The sequence below is a fragment of the Mobula birostris genome, chromosome 2 (genome assembly GCF_030028105.1).
Source record: "Mobula birostris isolate sMobBir1 chromosome 2, sMobBir1.hap1, whole genome shotgun sequence".
In the NCBI taxonomy this organism is placed as follows: Eukaryota; Metazoa; Chordata; class Chondrichthyes; order Myliobatiformes; family Myliobatidae; genus Mobula; species Mobula birostris.
In genome coordinates this window covers 13,451,379-13,466,193 of record NC_092371.1, presented here as the reverse complement: position 1 = coordinate 13,466,193, position 14,815 = coordinate 13,451,379, and the positions used below count along the sequence as shown (strand labels likewise).

Here is a 14,815-nt window from a genome sequence, read left to right as displayed (position 1 = left end):
CATCACACCATTCTGCCCATCACCTACCACACTATTCTGCCCATCACCTACCACACCATTCTGCCCATCACCTACCACACTATTCTGCCCATCACCTACCACACCATTCTGCCCATAATCCACCACACTATTCTGCCCATCACCCAAAACCCACCACACCATTCTGCCCATCACCCATCACCCACCACACCATTCTGTCCATCACCCACCACACCATTCTGCCCATCACCCACCACACCATTCTGCCCATCACCCATCACACCATTCTGCCCATCACCTACCACACCATTCTGCCCATCACCTACCACCCACCACACTATTCTGCCCATCACCCAAAACCCACCTCACCATTCTGCCCATCACCTACCACACCATTCTGCCTATCACCTACCACACCATTCTGCCCATAACCCACCACACTATTCTGCCCATCACCCAAAACCCACCACACCATTCTGCCCATCACCCATCACCCACCACACCATTCTGTCCATCACCCACCACCCACCACACCATTCTGCCCATCACCCACCACACCATTCTGCCCATCACCCATCACCCACCTCACCATTCTGCCCATCACCCATCACCCACCACACCATTCTGTCCATCACCCACCACCCACCACACCATTCTGTCCATCACCCACCACACCATTCTGCCCATCACCCACCACACCATTCTGTCCATCACCCATTGGCTGCACCTTCCTTGCTTGTCAATCAACCCTCACATATACCTGCTATCTACCCCCAACTCTCACCCATTCCTCCCACAACCCCATCCCACCACCTTCCTGTCTCCCTGCCCTCTCCCTTCCTGTCACCCTCTCATACCCCTCACCCACCTGCTCCCACCTGCTGCCAACCCCCCACTGTCCTCACTGCTCCTTCTCCCTCACCCCCGCCCCATCCCTCACGGGCCAGACCGAGCACCGACATAACTGCTGTAGGTCTAACCAGTCCATACTGTTTAACTGCTCAACCCTACTCTCTGCTCAAACGTCCTCCCACCTGCCTTCTCCTCCCACTTCCCCGTTTCTTACATCCCACTCACCCCAAACCTCTGTATCCCCTCATTCTTCCCTCTGCCTGGCGACCAACCCCTCTTTTCCCCACTTGAGGGGGTCCGAACTCTCAGCTACTCACTTTGTTCTCTATGAGATCACACACAACCTTGTTGTTGAAATACTCGATAGGTGTCCACTTGATCCCTTCCTGCACATATTCTTCCTGTCGAGAGTACACAACGGGGTAAACGCTACACTTCCCGTCGAGAGTACACAACGGGGTAAACGCTACACTTCCCGTCGAGAGTACACAATGGGGTAAACGCTACACTTCCCGTCGAGAGTACACAACGGTGTAAATGCTACACTTCCCGTCGAGAGTACACCACGGGGTAAACGCTACACTTCCCGTCGAGAGTACACCACGGGGTAAACGCTACACTTCCCGTCGAGAGTACACCACGGGGTAAACGCTACACTTCCCGTCGAGAGTACACAACGGTGTAAACGCTACACTTCCCGTCGAGAGTACACAACGGTGTAAACGCTACACTTCCCGTCGAGAGTACACAACGGTGTAAACGCTACACTTTCCATCCAGAGTACACAACGGGCTTGGTGTTCAGTGTAAAAATAGGTGTGAATCACTTGTGAAGCCTACCCACCATCAAGGACATATATGGAAAAAGGTGTTGGAAAAGAGCCAGTAATATCATGAAGTATCGCACTCACCCTACTCATCGACCATCAGGGAGGAGACTATGTAGTATCCACACCAGGCCCACCAGACTCAAAAACAGGCACTTTCCCCAAGCACTGAGACTAATCAACTCCTCCACCCACTAACTCCACCACTGCTTCATTATTCCCTGTCAGTCATTGTACGCAGAGCCCACTGCCATTTTATGGACATACAGTCAATCTATGTTTATCAGCTGTCCTATGTATTTTGTATTTTTTATCTGATTGAGTTGTTATTGTGCTGCATTGGATCCGGAGTAATATTATTTTGTTCTCCTCTACCATCTTGAATCTTAAAGGGGAAGGCTGGTAGGAAACAGGAAGGAAGGTTGAGGAGCACATCTCAGACCAGGGGTCTGTGCAGTTACCGAGCACAGCAATGGCCGCTCGAGGTGCGTGGGGCAGGCACTAGAACAGATTGGAAACAGCCATTCTGTGTGGTACAATAGGGCTCCGTGACCACACAGGAAAGTGGCAGTCAGCCCTGACCTTTGGGGATGGGTGGTTTCCGGATCACAAGAGAAGAAAGAGATAGAGATAGAACATTACTTGACCATGGTGAGAACTAGGACCCTGGATGTTAGATCAATGACAGTCCAGAGCTCCGAATAGAAAGAATGAACCATCATGAGCTTTAGGACCCCGAGACTGCACTGAGCATTGGATCTGTGAGAGTTCAGAGTTATGGTTGGAGAGGGAGACTAAACTGTGGCAGGTGCTAGGACCCTGAGGCAGTACTGGATTTTAGATGAGTGATCTGTCAGGGTGGGCACTAGGACCAGGCATGGCAGACAGACCCAAGACCACATGGCAACATAGCAGGTGAGTGGTCTCAGGTCTCAATGAGACCGAGTGGCATTGGCCTTTTGTGCTCTCCGTCCCTGTGGCTGACCAGGACACTGGGCTAGGTATTGACCGTTCCCGCGGGCAGTGACTGACTTGTTCAGCCTTGAGGGTCAGCTCGATGAAAATCTGCTGCAGCTTCTCGTTGACAAAGTTGATGCAGAATTGCTCGAAGCCGTTCCTCTGGGAGGGGCAAAGGAAAAACGGCAGTTAGATAGAGCGCACTGCGAGAGTGCGCAGGGGCGCGAGCGCGCGAGAGCAGGGTGGAGCGGGTGTGAGTGTGACTGTGTGAGAGTTTAATGAGTTTGCGGAGTGCAGGTTTAGGTCGGAGAGTTGGGGGGATTACTGTGTTGGAGGGCTGGGGAGTTTGCTGACCAGAGGCTTGGAGGTGTAGAATTTTGAGGGTCAGAGTTTGGAGAATGAGAGTTAAGAGTTTAGAGAACATCCGAGAGAGCATGACCAAGTGTGCGAGTCAGCCTTAGCACGGGGACAACTGTGTGATTACAAGTGAGCGAGGGTGAGACGGACCACGGAGGTCTGCGCTGCTGTGCGATACGGAACCCATGTTCCCTCCCAGGTAACTTCAGCACTCCCACCTGGAATATCTCGAAGCCGTAGATGTCAAGCACTCCGATGTTGAACTCCTCGTGGTCCTTCTGAATGGCTTTGTTGATGGCCTGGGGAGGAAGAGGTAGGGCCAGCAGACTCAGTGGGCAGGAAACCAACCTTCACCCCTCTCAGGGAGATCTCATCCACTCTTCTCCCAACCACAATATGGTCGACCCCACCCCACACAGTTCTCAACCCCCAATCCACACCACACCGCTTCCCTCAACGATTCCCTCATTTCCCCCACCCTCCCAGCCTCACCACACTGATGCCAAGACTAAGGAATCACTCCAATGCCTCTGTTTTCTCAGGAGGCTGAGGAAACTTGGCATTTCCCCGATAATCCTCATCAAGTTTCACATGGCTTTATGTTACACCATAGGAAGCATCCTGTCTGGATACATCACGGCTTGATACCCCAACTGCACCGCCTATGACCGCAAGACACTGTGGAGGGTTGTGGACACAGCTTAGCACGTCACAGAAACCAGCCCCCCTTCTATAGTCTCTGACTACACTGCTCACTGCCAGCCCAACCCAGACTGCACATTCTCTCTTCTCTCCTTCACTGGGCAGAAGATGCCACCATACCAAGCACATGCCACCAGGACCAAGGACAGCTTCTACCCACGGTTATTAGACCCTTGAATGGACCTCTCATTCGCTAAGAGACGAACTCGTGATCTCCCTTGTCTACCTCAGCATGACCCTCGCACCTCATTTGTCAGCCTCTGTGTTCTCCGTAACTCCAGTATGGCTACTACCGGGGGGGGGCATAGTTTTAGGCTGACTGGAGGAAAGTGAATGGGGGTGTCAGAGGTAGGTTTTTTTTTACCTAGGGAGTGGTCAGTGTGTGGGACGTCCTGCCAGGGGTGGTGGTAGAGGCAGATACATCAGGGACAGTTAAGAGACTTGTGGATAGGCGCGAGGATCGGAATCAAACTCGGCTTTATTATCACTGACCTATGCTGTGACATTTTTATTTTTTATATACGGAAATTTAACTGAAATAAGTGGTGCGAACGGAGAATGAAATAGTGAGGTAGTGTACAGCAGTTCACAGCTCATTCAGAAATCTGATGGCGGAGGGGAAGGAGCTGTTGCTGAAACACTGAGTGTGTGTCTTTCAGACTCCTGTACCTCCTCCTCGACGGTAGGAATGAGACGAGGGCACATCCCAGATAGTGAGGGCCCTCAGTGATGGATGGTGCCTTTTGGAGGCATTGCCAATGGAGGGTAAAGTAAGTGGGAAGGGTTCGATTGATCTGAGAGTAGGTTAAAAGGTTAGCACAACATTGTGGGCTGAAGGGCCTGTACTGTTCAATGCAAAACACATCAAAGTTGCTGGTGAACGCAGCAGGCCAGGCAGCATCTCTAGGAAGAGGTACAGTCAACGTCTCAGCCCGAAACGTCAACTGTACCTCTTCCTAGAGATGCTGCCTGGCCTGCTGCGTTCACCAGCAACTTTTATGTGCGTCTGCAGATTTCCTCGTGTACTGTTCTATGTTCTCTTTCACTGTTTCAGTGCTGTATGTTCAGTTCCTCTGTATGGAATGATCTGTCTGGATGGCATACAATGTTTTTTTCACAATTTTTGGTACATTTGAATATAATAAATCAATTCTAATAGCAATACCAATTTCCTGCTCTCCAAAGTCCCAACCAACTCCCATCTGTCCTCCTAACCCCAACCCATAGACACCCATGGTCTGTAACCCCAATGCCAGCACTCACATCCACCAGGTAGTCGAACAGTCGGGCGTACAGCGCCTTGGACAGGGCGTCACGAGTGAAGTTGGCCTGCTCCACGTTCAGGGTTACGTCGATGGTCTCCGACTTGCCGCCCCACTTACTGTCCATGGTCCGGCTGATCAACTTCTCCTTCAGCCTCGCCTGGTCTATGCCCAGCAGGAAGGCAGGGAAGGCGAGGACTGGCACAGGGAGAGAGGTGGACAGGCAATCACCAAAGATGGGCTTTCAACTCCCTCCTGAGGCTTCCTCTGTGCACCCCACTCCCAGAACCTTCCTGAACCACCAACCCAACAGGTAGAACGTTATTGTCATTCAGAGTCAGTTGTGTTGAGCGATTGAGCCAGTGGTAGTCACTGTCTGCCCCAGCCCACTTTGTCCACACTACTCCAGACCCCTCATGGCCCAACTCGCCCCTGCCCAGTCTGAAAACCCCAGAATATCCCAGTGGGCAACTATTTTAACTCCGATCGCCATTCCCGTTCTGACATGTTGGTCTATGGCCTCCTCTTCGGCACAATGAGGCCATTCTCAGGGTGGACGAGCAACACCTCATGGTCCATCTATGTAGCCTTCAACCTGATGGAACGAACATTGATTTCTCCAACTTCTAGTATTTTTCCCCTCTCCCTTCCCTCTTCTTTATTTCCCCACTCTAGCCTCTTACCTCTTCTCCACACCTGCCTATCACCTCCCCTTGGTGTCCCTCCTCTTTCCCTTTCTCCCAGAGTCCACTCTCCTCTCTTATGAGATTCCTTCTTCTCCAGCCCTTTGCCTTTTCTATCTATCAGCTCCCAGCTTCTCATTTCATCCCCTGCCCCCTCACTCACCCACCTGGCTTCACCTATCATCTTCTAAATTGTCCTCCTTCTGCTCCCCCCACCTTCTAATCCTGGCTTCTTCCTCCTTCCTTTCCAGCCCTTCCAGAGCCGGAAACATCATTATTCATTTCCATAGATGCTGAGTTCCTCCAGCATCTTGTGTGCGTGTTGCTCTGAAATGCCACCTCTGGCTCCACTGACTCAGACCCTCCAGCCCTGAAGTCCTGATCCCAGTCTGATCCCACCCCAGTAACTGGACCCCATCTCGTCCTGCTGTATGGTCCCCATTCCATCTCATCCCAGTGACCAACCCTATCCTCAGCCCACCGGCTTCCTGCCTGCTAGTTAGCACCGATCTGCCACCCTATTACCCCTCAGCTAGGCAGGTTCAACAGCAATTAGCCACCTCTTCCAATCCCAGAGTGGGCTGCTTCCCCTCTACAAGGCCTCAGCCTGGCAACAGGGCCATTTCCTCAGCAAACAGGCCCCTTCCTTGCCCCCGGCAACCAGGACCCTGGAAACTGCTTCCTCCTCACCATCCCATGCCCAGCAACCGGGTCCCTCTTTGCCTCTGCCGACCAGGCTCCCCTCCTTGCCCTTGGCAACCATCCCCTTCTCCCTGGGAACCAGGCCTCTTTTTCAGGCCCTGTTTGCCCAGCTGAGCCCGGGTTGTCGCGGCGACCGGTACTCACAGTCCTCGCTCTCCACCACAGCGTAGTTGGCCTGCTCCTGGAAGGCGATGTTGCCGAGGTGAAGGATCCCAGCCACGATCTGCAGAACGTTGCTACGCTCTTTCAGGGAGAGTCCAATCACCATCATGGCGTTCTGGAGGGGAAGGAAGTGGGCGATGCTGAACACAGCCATTCTTCTTTACCACCCCTCCCCCACTGTCCCCCAACTCCACCAAAAACCAACTGAGCGTCAGACAGCGCCGGACAGCCTCCAACAATGAAGGACTCGCCCTGCCAGGGTTGCGGGGGAGATTCCAGCCCTGGAGCGTGAAGTGGTGAGGATGCCGCACAGACAAGGCCACAGAAGGTCGGGGGGGGGGGGGGTTCAAGATAGTAAAATTATTTCACAGGGAGAGGGAGAGAGGGGGGGAGAGGGAGTGGCGGTGGGAGAGAGAGGGGGAGAGAGGGGGGAGAGAGGGGGGAGAGAGAGGGGGGAGAGAGAGGGGGGAGAGAGAGGGGGGAGAGAGAGGGGGGAGAGAGGGGGGGAGAGAGAGGGGGGGAGAGAGGGGGAGAGGGAATGGGGGTGGGAGAGGGGGAGGGGGGGAAGGGGGAGGGGGGAAGGGGGAGAGGGGGGAGGGGGAGGGGGAGAGAGAGGGGAGAAGGGGGAGGGGAGGGGGAGAGAGAGGGGAGAAGGGGAGGGGGGGAGAGAGAGGGGAGAAGGGGGAAGGGGAGGGGGAGAGAGAGGGGAGAAGGGGAGGGGAGGGGAGAGAGAGAGGGGAGAGGGAGAGAGAGGGGGAGAGGGAGAGGAGGGGGAGAGGGAGAGGGGGAGGGGGAGAAGGGGAGAGGGGGAGGGGGAGAGGGGGAGAGGGAGAGGGGGAGAGGGGGAGAGGGGGAGAGGGGAGAGGGGAGAGGGGAGAGGGGGAGAGGGGGAGGGGGAGAGGGGGGGGAGAGGGGGAGAGGGGGGAGAGGGGGAGAGGGGGAGAGGGGGAGAGGGAGGGGGAGAGAAGGGGTAGGGGAGGGAGAGAGAGAGAAAGGGGAGGAAGGAGAAAGAGGGAGAAAAGAGGGAGAGTGAGGACAGTGGTGGTGTAAAAGGGAGAATAAAGAAGTAGGAAGAGAGAGGGACAAGGGGAAGGGGAGAGGAGGGGAATGGAGGGAAGGAGAGGGAGATTTGGAGGAAGGTAGGGGGCAGAGAAGTGGGTGGGGGAGTTGAGGGAAGAGACAGGAGGGAAAAGTGGGAGAGGGAGTGACGAAGTGGAGCAGCCTCGTACAGAACCTCACTGGAGCCCCACAGTAGCCCCCGGACATCCTGGAGACGGAGAACTCACCAACGTCTCGGCAAACTCCTGCTTGTCGCTGACATCGTCGATGTTGTAGGTGGCCGACTGGTTGAGGTAGTAGTAATAATCGGGTGTCGTCACTCCCAGTTTGTCCTGTCCTCCGGATTTGCCCCCTCCAGCAGCTGGGGTGGGGGGTGGGAGTGAGGGAGATGGACGGTGGGGAAAGAGGGGAGGGACGGAAAGGGAAGAGAAAGAGGGGCATGGGGGGAGGAGAGGGAAAGGGGGAGAGGGAGGGAGAGGGGGAGAGGGGGAGGAGGAAGGAAGGAGGAGAGGAGGGGAAGGAGGGAAAGGGAGGGGGGAAGGAGGAGGGGGGAAGGAGGGGGGAGAAAGGAGGGGGAAGGAGGAGGGGGGAAGGAGGGGGGAGAAGGAGGGGGAAGGAGGGGGGGAAGGAGGGGGGGAAGGAGGGGGGGAAGGAGGGGGAAGGAGGGGGGGAAGGAGGGGGAGGGGAAGGAGAGGGAGGGGGGAAGGGGAGGGGGAGGGGGAAGGGAAGGAGGGAAGGGGAAGGGGAGGGGGGAAGGGGAAGGATGGGGACAGATGAGGGAAAGTGTTTGTAAGAAGGGGCGATGGGTGTAAGGAGTAAAGATGTGAGGAGATTAGGCAGATTGAGGGCAAAGAGGGACACAAGGAGTTAGTTGAATGGCTGACAACTCCCTCTCTCCTCACCCACTGCTGAAACCACTGTCCATCTGTACCAGTAACTCCACTGACCCTCTCCCACTGCCCATATCCCTTCCCTGTAAATTCATTGGAAATCCTCTTGTCCTCTCCCAGACCTCACTGAGTCTTGCCTCCTCCTTTGTCTCAAGCTCCCTCACTCCCACCAGCACTTCTCGAATCCATGGTTCAACAGCAAATTGCTTGGGTTGAGATATCTTCCTTCCAACTTCAACTTCCAACTTTCCCACCTAATCGACCTTCAATTATCCCCCTCTGCCTACGCCTCTCCCCCACCACATCAAACAGCGGCGTTTGGCCCACAATGTTGTGCTGACCTGTTAACCTACTCTAAGATCAATCTAACTCTTTGCTCCCACACAGCCCTGTATTTTTCTTTCATCCATGTTGCTATCCGAGAGTCTCTTAAATGTTCCTAATGTCTCCGCCGTTACCACCACCTCTGGCAGGATGTTCCACGTATCCAACACTCTTTGTGTACATGTTGACCTCTGAAATCCCCCCTGTCCTTTCCATCAATCACCTTAAAATTATGCCCCTTGTATTTCCACCTGGGAAAATCCTCTGGCTGTCCATTCGATCTATGTCTCTTATTACCTTGTGCACCTCTTTCAAGTCACCTCCCACCCTCCTTCACTCCAAAACGAAAAGCACAACCTATTCTCATAATGACGATGCTCTCCAATTCAGGCAGCATCTCCTCTGCACCCTGTCTAAAGCTTCCACATCCTTCCTACAACTGAACACAATTCTCTGGTCTAGCCAGAGTTTACAAGAGCTGCAGCATTACCTTGTGGCTCTTGAATTTGATAGTGAAAGGCCAGCACACCGTACACCTTCTTAACCACCCTATCAACTTGGGCAGCAACTTTTATAGACGTGGACCCCAAGATCCCTCTGTTCCTCCACGCTGCTGAGAATCCGGACATTATCCCTGTATCCTGCCTTTCAGAGTGTATCACTTTACACTTTTCCAGATTGACAATTTTCAAGCAATTCCACTGCCCCTCCATCCCATGAGAGGTGGGGGCCAGGGGGCTGTTTCTCACCTGGTAGTAGATGTGGAAGTTGCGTTCCCCAGGATTCTGCGACACTACCCGGGATTTCTCCAAGAGGAAGTTGGAGATCTTGCCCCCGTCCGGTTCCCCACCCCGGCTGAACTGGATCTCAAAGTATTTGCCCTGAAACAAGTTTGAAATTCAAGTTACAAGTTTAATTATCATTCAACCATACATGAATATAGCCAGATGAGACAGTGTTCCTCTGGGGCCAAGATGAAAACACATTACATAGCAGAAATAGCAATGCATGGAGCCAAGAGCTCTGCCCCTCTGACTATACCCCTCTGGGACCCCCCCCCCTGTCTTTCTTCCCGGACCTCCTGTCCCATGATCATCTCATATCCCCTTTGCCAATCACCTGTCCAGCTCTTGGCTCTATCCCTCCCCCTCCTGTCTTCTCCTATCATTTTGGATCTCCCCCTCCCCCTCCCACTTTCAAATCTCCTACTAGCTCTTCCTTCAGTTAGTCCCGACGAAGGGTCTCGGCCTGAAACGTCGACTGTACCTCTTCCTAGAGATGCTGCCTGGCCTGCTGCGTTCACCAGCAACTTTGATGTGTGTTGCTCAATATAGCCTAAGTTTTCCTGGTCCAGCTTGTTCTTCCAATGAGTGAACACCAGAGGGCAGCACTGAGCGAGCACTGGAAAGCAGCACCGCGTGAACACGGGAGGGCAGCACCAAGCAAACACTTGGGGGCAGCACCGAGCGAACACCGGGGGGCAGCACCGAGCGAACACTGGGGGGGGCAGCACCGAGCAAACACTTGGGGGCAGCACTGAGCAAACACTGGGGGGCAGCACTGAGCGAACACCTGGGGGCAGCACCGAGCGAACACGGGGGGGGGGGATAGCACCGAGCGAGTACCGGGGGGGCAGCACCGAGCGAGCACCGGGGGGGTGGGGGGCAGCACCGAGCGAACACCGGGGGGGGGCAGCACCGAGCGAACACCGGGGGGGGGGGGGCAGCACCAAGCGAGCACCGGGGGGGGGGCAGCACCGAGCGAACACCGGGGGGGGGGGCAGCACCAAGCGAGCACCGGGGGGGGGGGGCAGCACCGAGCGAACACCGGGGGGGGGGCAGCAACGAGCGAACACCGGGGGGAGGTGGGGGCAGCACCGAGCGAGCACTGGGGGGCAGCACTGAGCGAACACCAGAGAGCAGCACCGACAGGAAGGGCCAGCCCCAAACCTAGTATGAAATTTAGTGGTTCCAGGGTCTCCTTCGCCGGCAACCGCAAAAGACAACTCTGAAGCCTGAGGGGCTTATCAAGGCAATGCAGCTCCCACATCATCGGTCTCTCCAATGACTAGTGAACAGGACTTACACTATTTTAAGTCACCTATGTCCAACGGGGTCTTATGATGACAATAAAAATAGGTGGGAGAATGGATGTTAGATAGCCCAGGTTGGCATGCCCAACAAAAGCATCATGAACACTCTTGGTCTGGCTGGAGGTCTCATACATGGTTCTCATCTCCTTAGCCACGCATATCCAATGGAGAGAGACTTAGATTGTCCCAGGCTGGACTGGCTGCCCATCCAGCTTGTGCACTGGCTTGCGTATCGCCTGATGGTGCTGACCTACAACATAAATGGATGCAACATCCACAGTCGACCCTGGCCAATGCAGGGGCCCTCAATCAAACAGCTTCTAACCAAGTAAATTCCAATTGGCTAAAAGAGACAGAGAGTATCCAACTGGACACAGAGTATCTGTTTCCCAGGGTTGAATTGTCTAATACCAGAGGGCATGCATTGAAGGTGGGGGGGGGGGTAGATTCAAAGGGGATGCGTCCTGTGGGGGTGTGCCTTATTCTGACTGACATTGTGTTTAGTTAGTTTTGAAACCGCAGCTACTTTTCCCATCAGATAACTGCCTGGTGTCCAGTTTCAAAAATCCTGAGTATATAAGTCAGCACGTGGAATGGGTTTGCTCTGTTCTTCCTTTGTTTTAGGCAATAATGCATTTGATGATTGGGAAGGTATATCCTGCACACACTTTTAACTAAGTATGTTTGTTGAATATTCAGGTTTGTATTGTCTGTAACTTTTGGTCGAAATGTTACTGTTTGTAAATAAGTGATTAATATATCCATTTGAAGTCAGTGCATTTCCTGTCTCACTTGCCAGACCTGCGAACCTGATTCAGCATTACATTTGGCATTTCTTTCAGAGGTTATTTAAAGGAGAGGCCCCTCAGTATGAGAGACACCGAGCGCCAGGGTGGACAGATAATAGTGTGGTCTTTGGAAGTCTTGTTGCCAAATTCCCCTCTGCTTATCCACCTAATATGACAGACGCTCTCTTTCAGTTTAAACCATTTCAAAAAGGGTTGATAGCTATAATCTATAAACAGTTATTGAACTCACGAATGATACCTAATGATAAAATTAAACGTGCTTGGGAATCGGAATTTTCAAGAGTCATTTTCTGATAATCAATAGAGTAAAATTTTTCATTTGGTTAACAACTCATCTATTTGTGCCCGTCATTCCTTGATACAGTTCAAGGTAGTGCATCGGGCCCATATGTCAAAGGATAAACTCGCGCGTATTTTCTCCAATACCAATCCTATTTGTGACAGATGTAATACTGAGCTGGTCACTTTAACTCATATGTATTGGTCTTGTGTAAAGCTAGATAACCTTTGGAGAGACGTTTTTAAAGTGCTATCAAACGTCTTGGATCTGGATCTACAGCCTAATTTGCTTACGCTAATTTTTGGGATTATCCCATCGGAAGCAGGAAATATTCCTGTTTCCGCTCAACGTATGTTAGTCTTTTCGACCTTACTGGCTGGGAGAGCCATTTTATTAAAGTGGAAGGATTCTAATCCACCTACGGTCTTTTACTGGCTCTCCTCCATTATGTCCTATTTAAGTTTAAAGAAAATAAGAAGTCGGACATTTGATACATCCTTTAAACTTGAGCAAATCTGGCAACCTTTTATCCAATATTTTCATTTAATTTGATTTATTACTCTTTCAATATTTTTTTTTCAAAGCTTTAGATTTGATCAGGAAGTCTGTCTTTCTTTTTTTTTGGTCGTATCCTCAGAATGGACTGCCCAGTCCCTTTTTTTTATATATAGTGTAGTGGGGGTATTTTTCTCTCCATTTAAAACACAATGTTTTTTCTTTCCACTTCATGAACTGATAAGAGCAGAATTGCTGTTTTCATTTTTTTCATTATATATTTTATGCTAGCTTAACAATATGTATGATTTTGACACTGTCTACCTTAATCTCGGTTTGTATTGTTACTGATATATATATTTGAGATAATTCTCCTCTTGACTGTATTTATGCTCCTTTTAAATCAATAAAAAGTTTAATAAAGAAAGGAAGTCTTGCTAGCTTACTGATAGGTTACAGGATGCTGGCAGATTGGTCAAACTGGTTAGATGTTGCAAGGGTTGAAATGGGACACCACATTGTTTCTATATTTAAATCGTTGGGTTATCCCAGAATAAAAGATAGCCAGCTGGATGCTTTCTAGTTTTTTGCAGCAATTGTAAGAGACCAGTATAAAATAATTGAGAGTCTTAAGAATAAATTGGAAGGTTCTGGTGACGTCATCGTCCAGAATGGCAGCTTAAATCAATAGCTCCTCCAGAAAAACGCATATATTGCCCCGTTAATCCATCAAATATAAGATCTTTCGAAAACATCTGAATTGATAAGGGGGGCAAGAATGGAGATAAAAAAAGCATCACGGCGTAGCCGATGGACGAGAGAGGTGCAACGTGAGGCCGAACGTGTGCTAGCGAGGCTGACGATGGGCCTCGTTCAGGCGAAGTGGTAAATATGATAAAAATTCTGGAAGAGATATGGGGATTCCAAAAAGATATAAAACAGCAACTCAATGATATAAAGTCAGAGCTCGCCAACATCAATCAAAAAATAGCGGTGGCAGAGACACGAATTGAGAAGGTGGAAGATCATGTGCAAAACGTGGAACGGGTACTAAGTAAAATGATAAAAATATTAAATCAACAAGAAAGTAAACTGATTGACCAGGAGGGAAGATCACGATGGAAAAATATCAGGATATACAATGTTCCCAAAGGAGCGGAGGGTTTGTCTATGATGGAGTTTGTAGGAAAGTTGCTGCGGGACACGCTGGAGATTCCCTCCGCTATGGAGCTTGAAATTGAGAGGGCGCATCGTGCGCTTGTCCCGAGGCCTGCTGGAGACAGAGATGATAAGCCACGCTCAATAGTAATTAGATTCCTTCGATACAATACTAAGGCGGAGGTTCTACGAAGGGCCTGGGGTAAGAAGAAGGTGTTTTTGGACGGGAAATTAATATATTTCGATCAAGATTACCCCCCAGCGGTCCTGCAGAAATGTAAAGAATACTCTGCAGTAAAGCGAATATTAAAGCAAGGAAAGATTAGATTCTAAACTCTGTACCCTGCTAAACTGCGGGTGTTTTATAAGGATGGTATGCAACTGTATCAGACAGTGGAAGAGGCGACTACAGAAATGAAGAACAGAAGGCTGCCCGGTAGCGTAGTGAAACCAAGGGAGAGCCTGGCTGAGCAGTAATCCCGATCTGCTTTGGAAATAGTAAGAGAACCGAGAAAGCAGGGGACAGGAGGAGGGTGACAGAATATCAGGAAGAGACTGTGAGTTTTCTGAAGACAGTCCTCACCCCCTCCAGAAAAGCCATAAGGTTTGGCTAACTTTAAAAGTGTTGATAAGATAAACGGAAGCAAAAATAGACGGTGCTATACCTATTTCAAGAAATACTTATTATAATGTGGATTTTATATTACTCAATTCTTTTAATTCATTCATTCACTCCTTTTTCCTGACCTAAATGAGAGTATACATATGGCAGGAATACACAGGGAAATCTTTTCTGTGTAATGGACATAGACTTGTTAATTTACTTTTATGGGTTCTGTAATGGGGGCCCCCAACTCACAGGGAGGAGGGGCTATGCCCCACGGCTAGACGTTTCCTCTAGCTCAACCCAGGGTCATCAATAGAGACCCCAGCCTTGGACTCACACCTTCGTTGCCTTTTTAAAAAAATTATTCGCGTTTCTTGGTTCTTATTTGTTCAGGGAGTAGATCAATTAAGTTTTATTCTGCTAACTTCAATGATATATTGATAAATAAATACACATGGCTAAGGACAAAGTAAAATTCATTTCTTTTAATGTCAATGGGCTGTTAAATCCAATCAAATGCAGTAAAGTTCTATTCAAAATGATAAAAGAACAAGCCCATGTAGCATATTTACAGGAAACTGATAATGAGCTTGAAAAACTAAAGAGAATGGGCTTCACT

The 14,815-nt window shown here is 50.9% G+C and overlaps 1 protein-coding gene across 1 annotated transcript in view; it reads right to left on the bottom strand.

Moving 5' to 3' along the window:
• The window catches only part of myo1eb (myosin IEb), a 133,087-nt gene that overhangs the window by 61,256 nt on the left and 57,016 nt on the right, over nt 1-14,815 (bottom strand). The window contains 8 exon segments of the mRNA XM_072283518.1: nt 1,149-1,232; nt 2,690-2,776; nt 3,190-3,270; nt 4,937-5,133; nt 6,465-6,597; nt 7,769-7,872; nt 7,875-7,902; nt 9,505-9,636. Of these exon segments, the coding sequence (XP_072139619.1) occupies nt 1,149-1,232; nt 2,690-2,776; nt 3,190-3,270; nt 4,937-5,133; nt 6,465-6,597; nt 7,769-7,872; nt 7,875-7,902; nt 9,505-9,636 (846 nt within the window).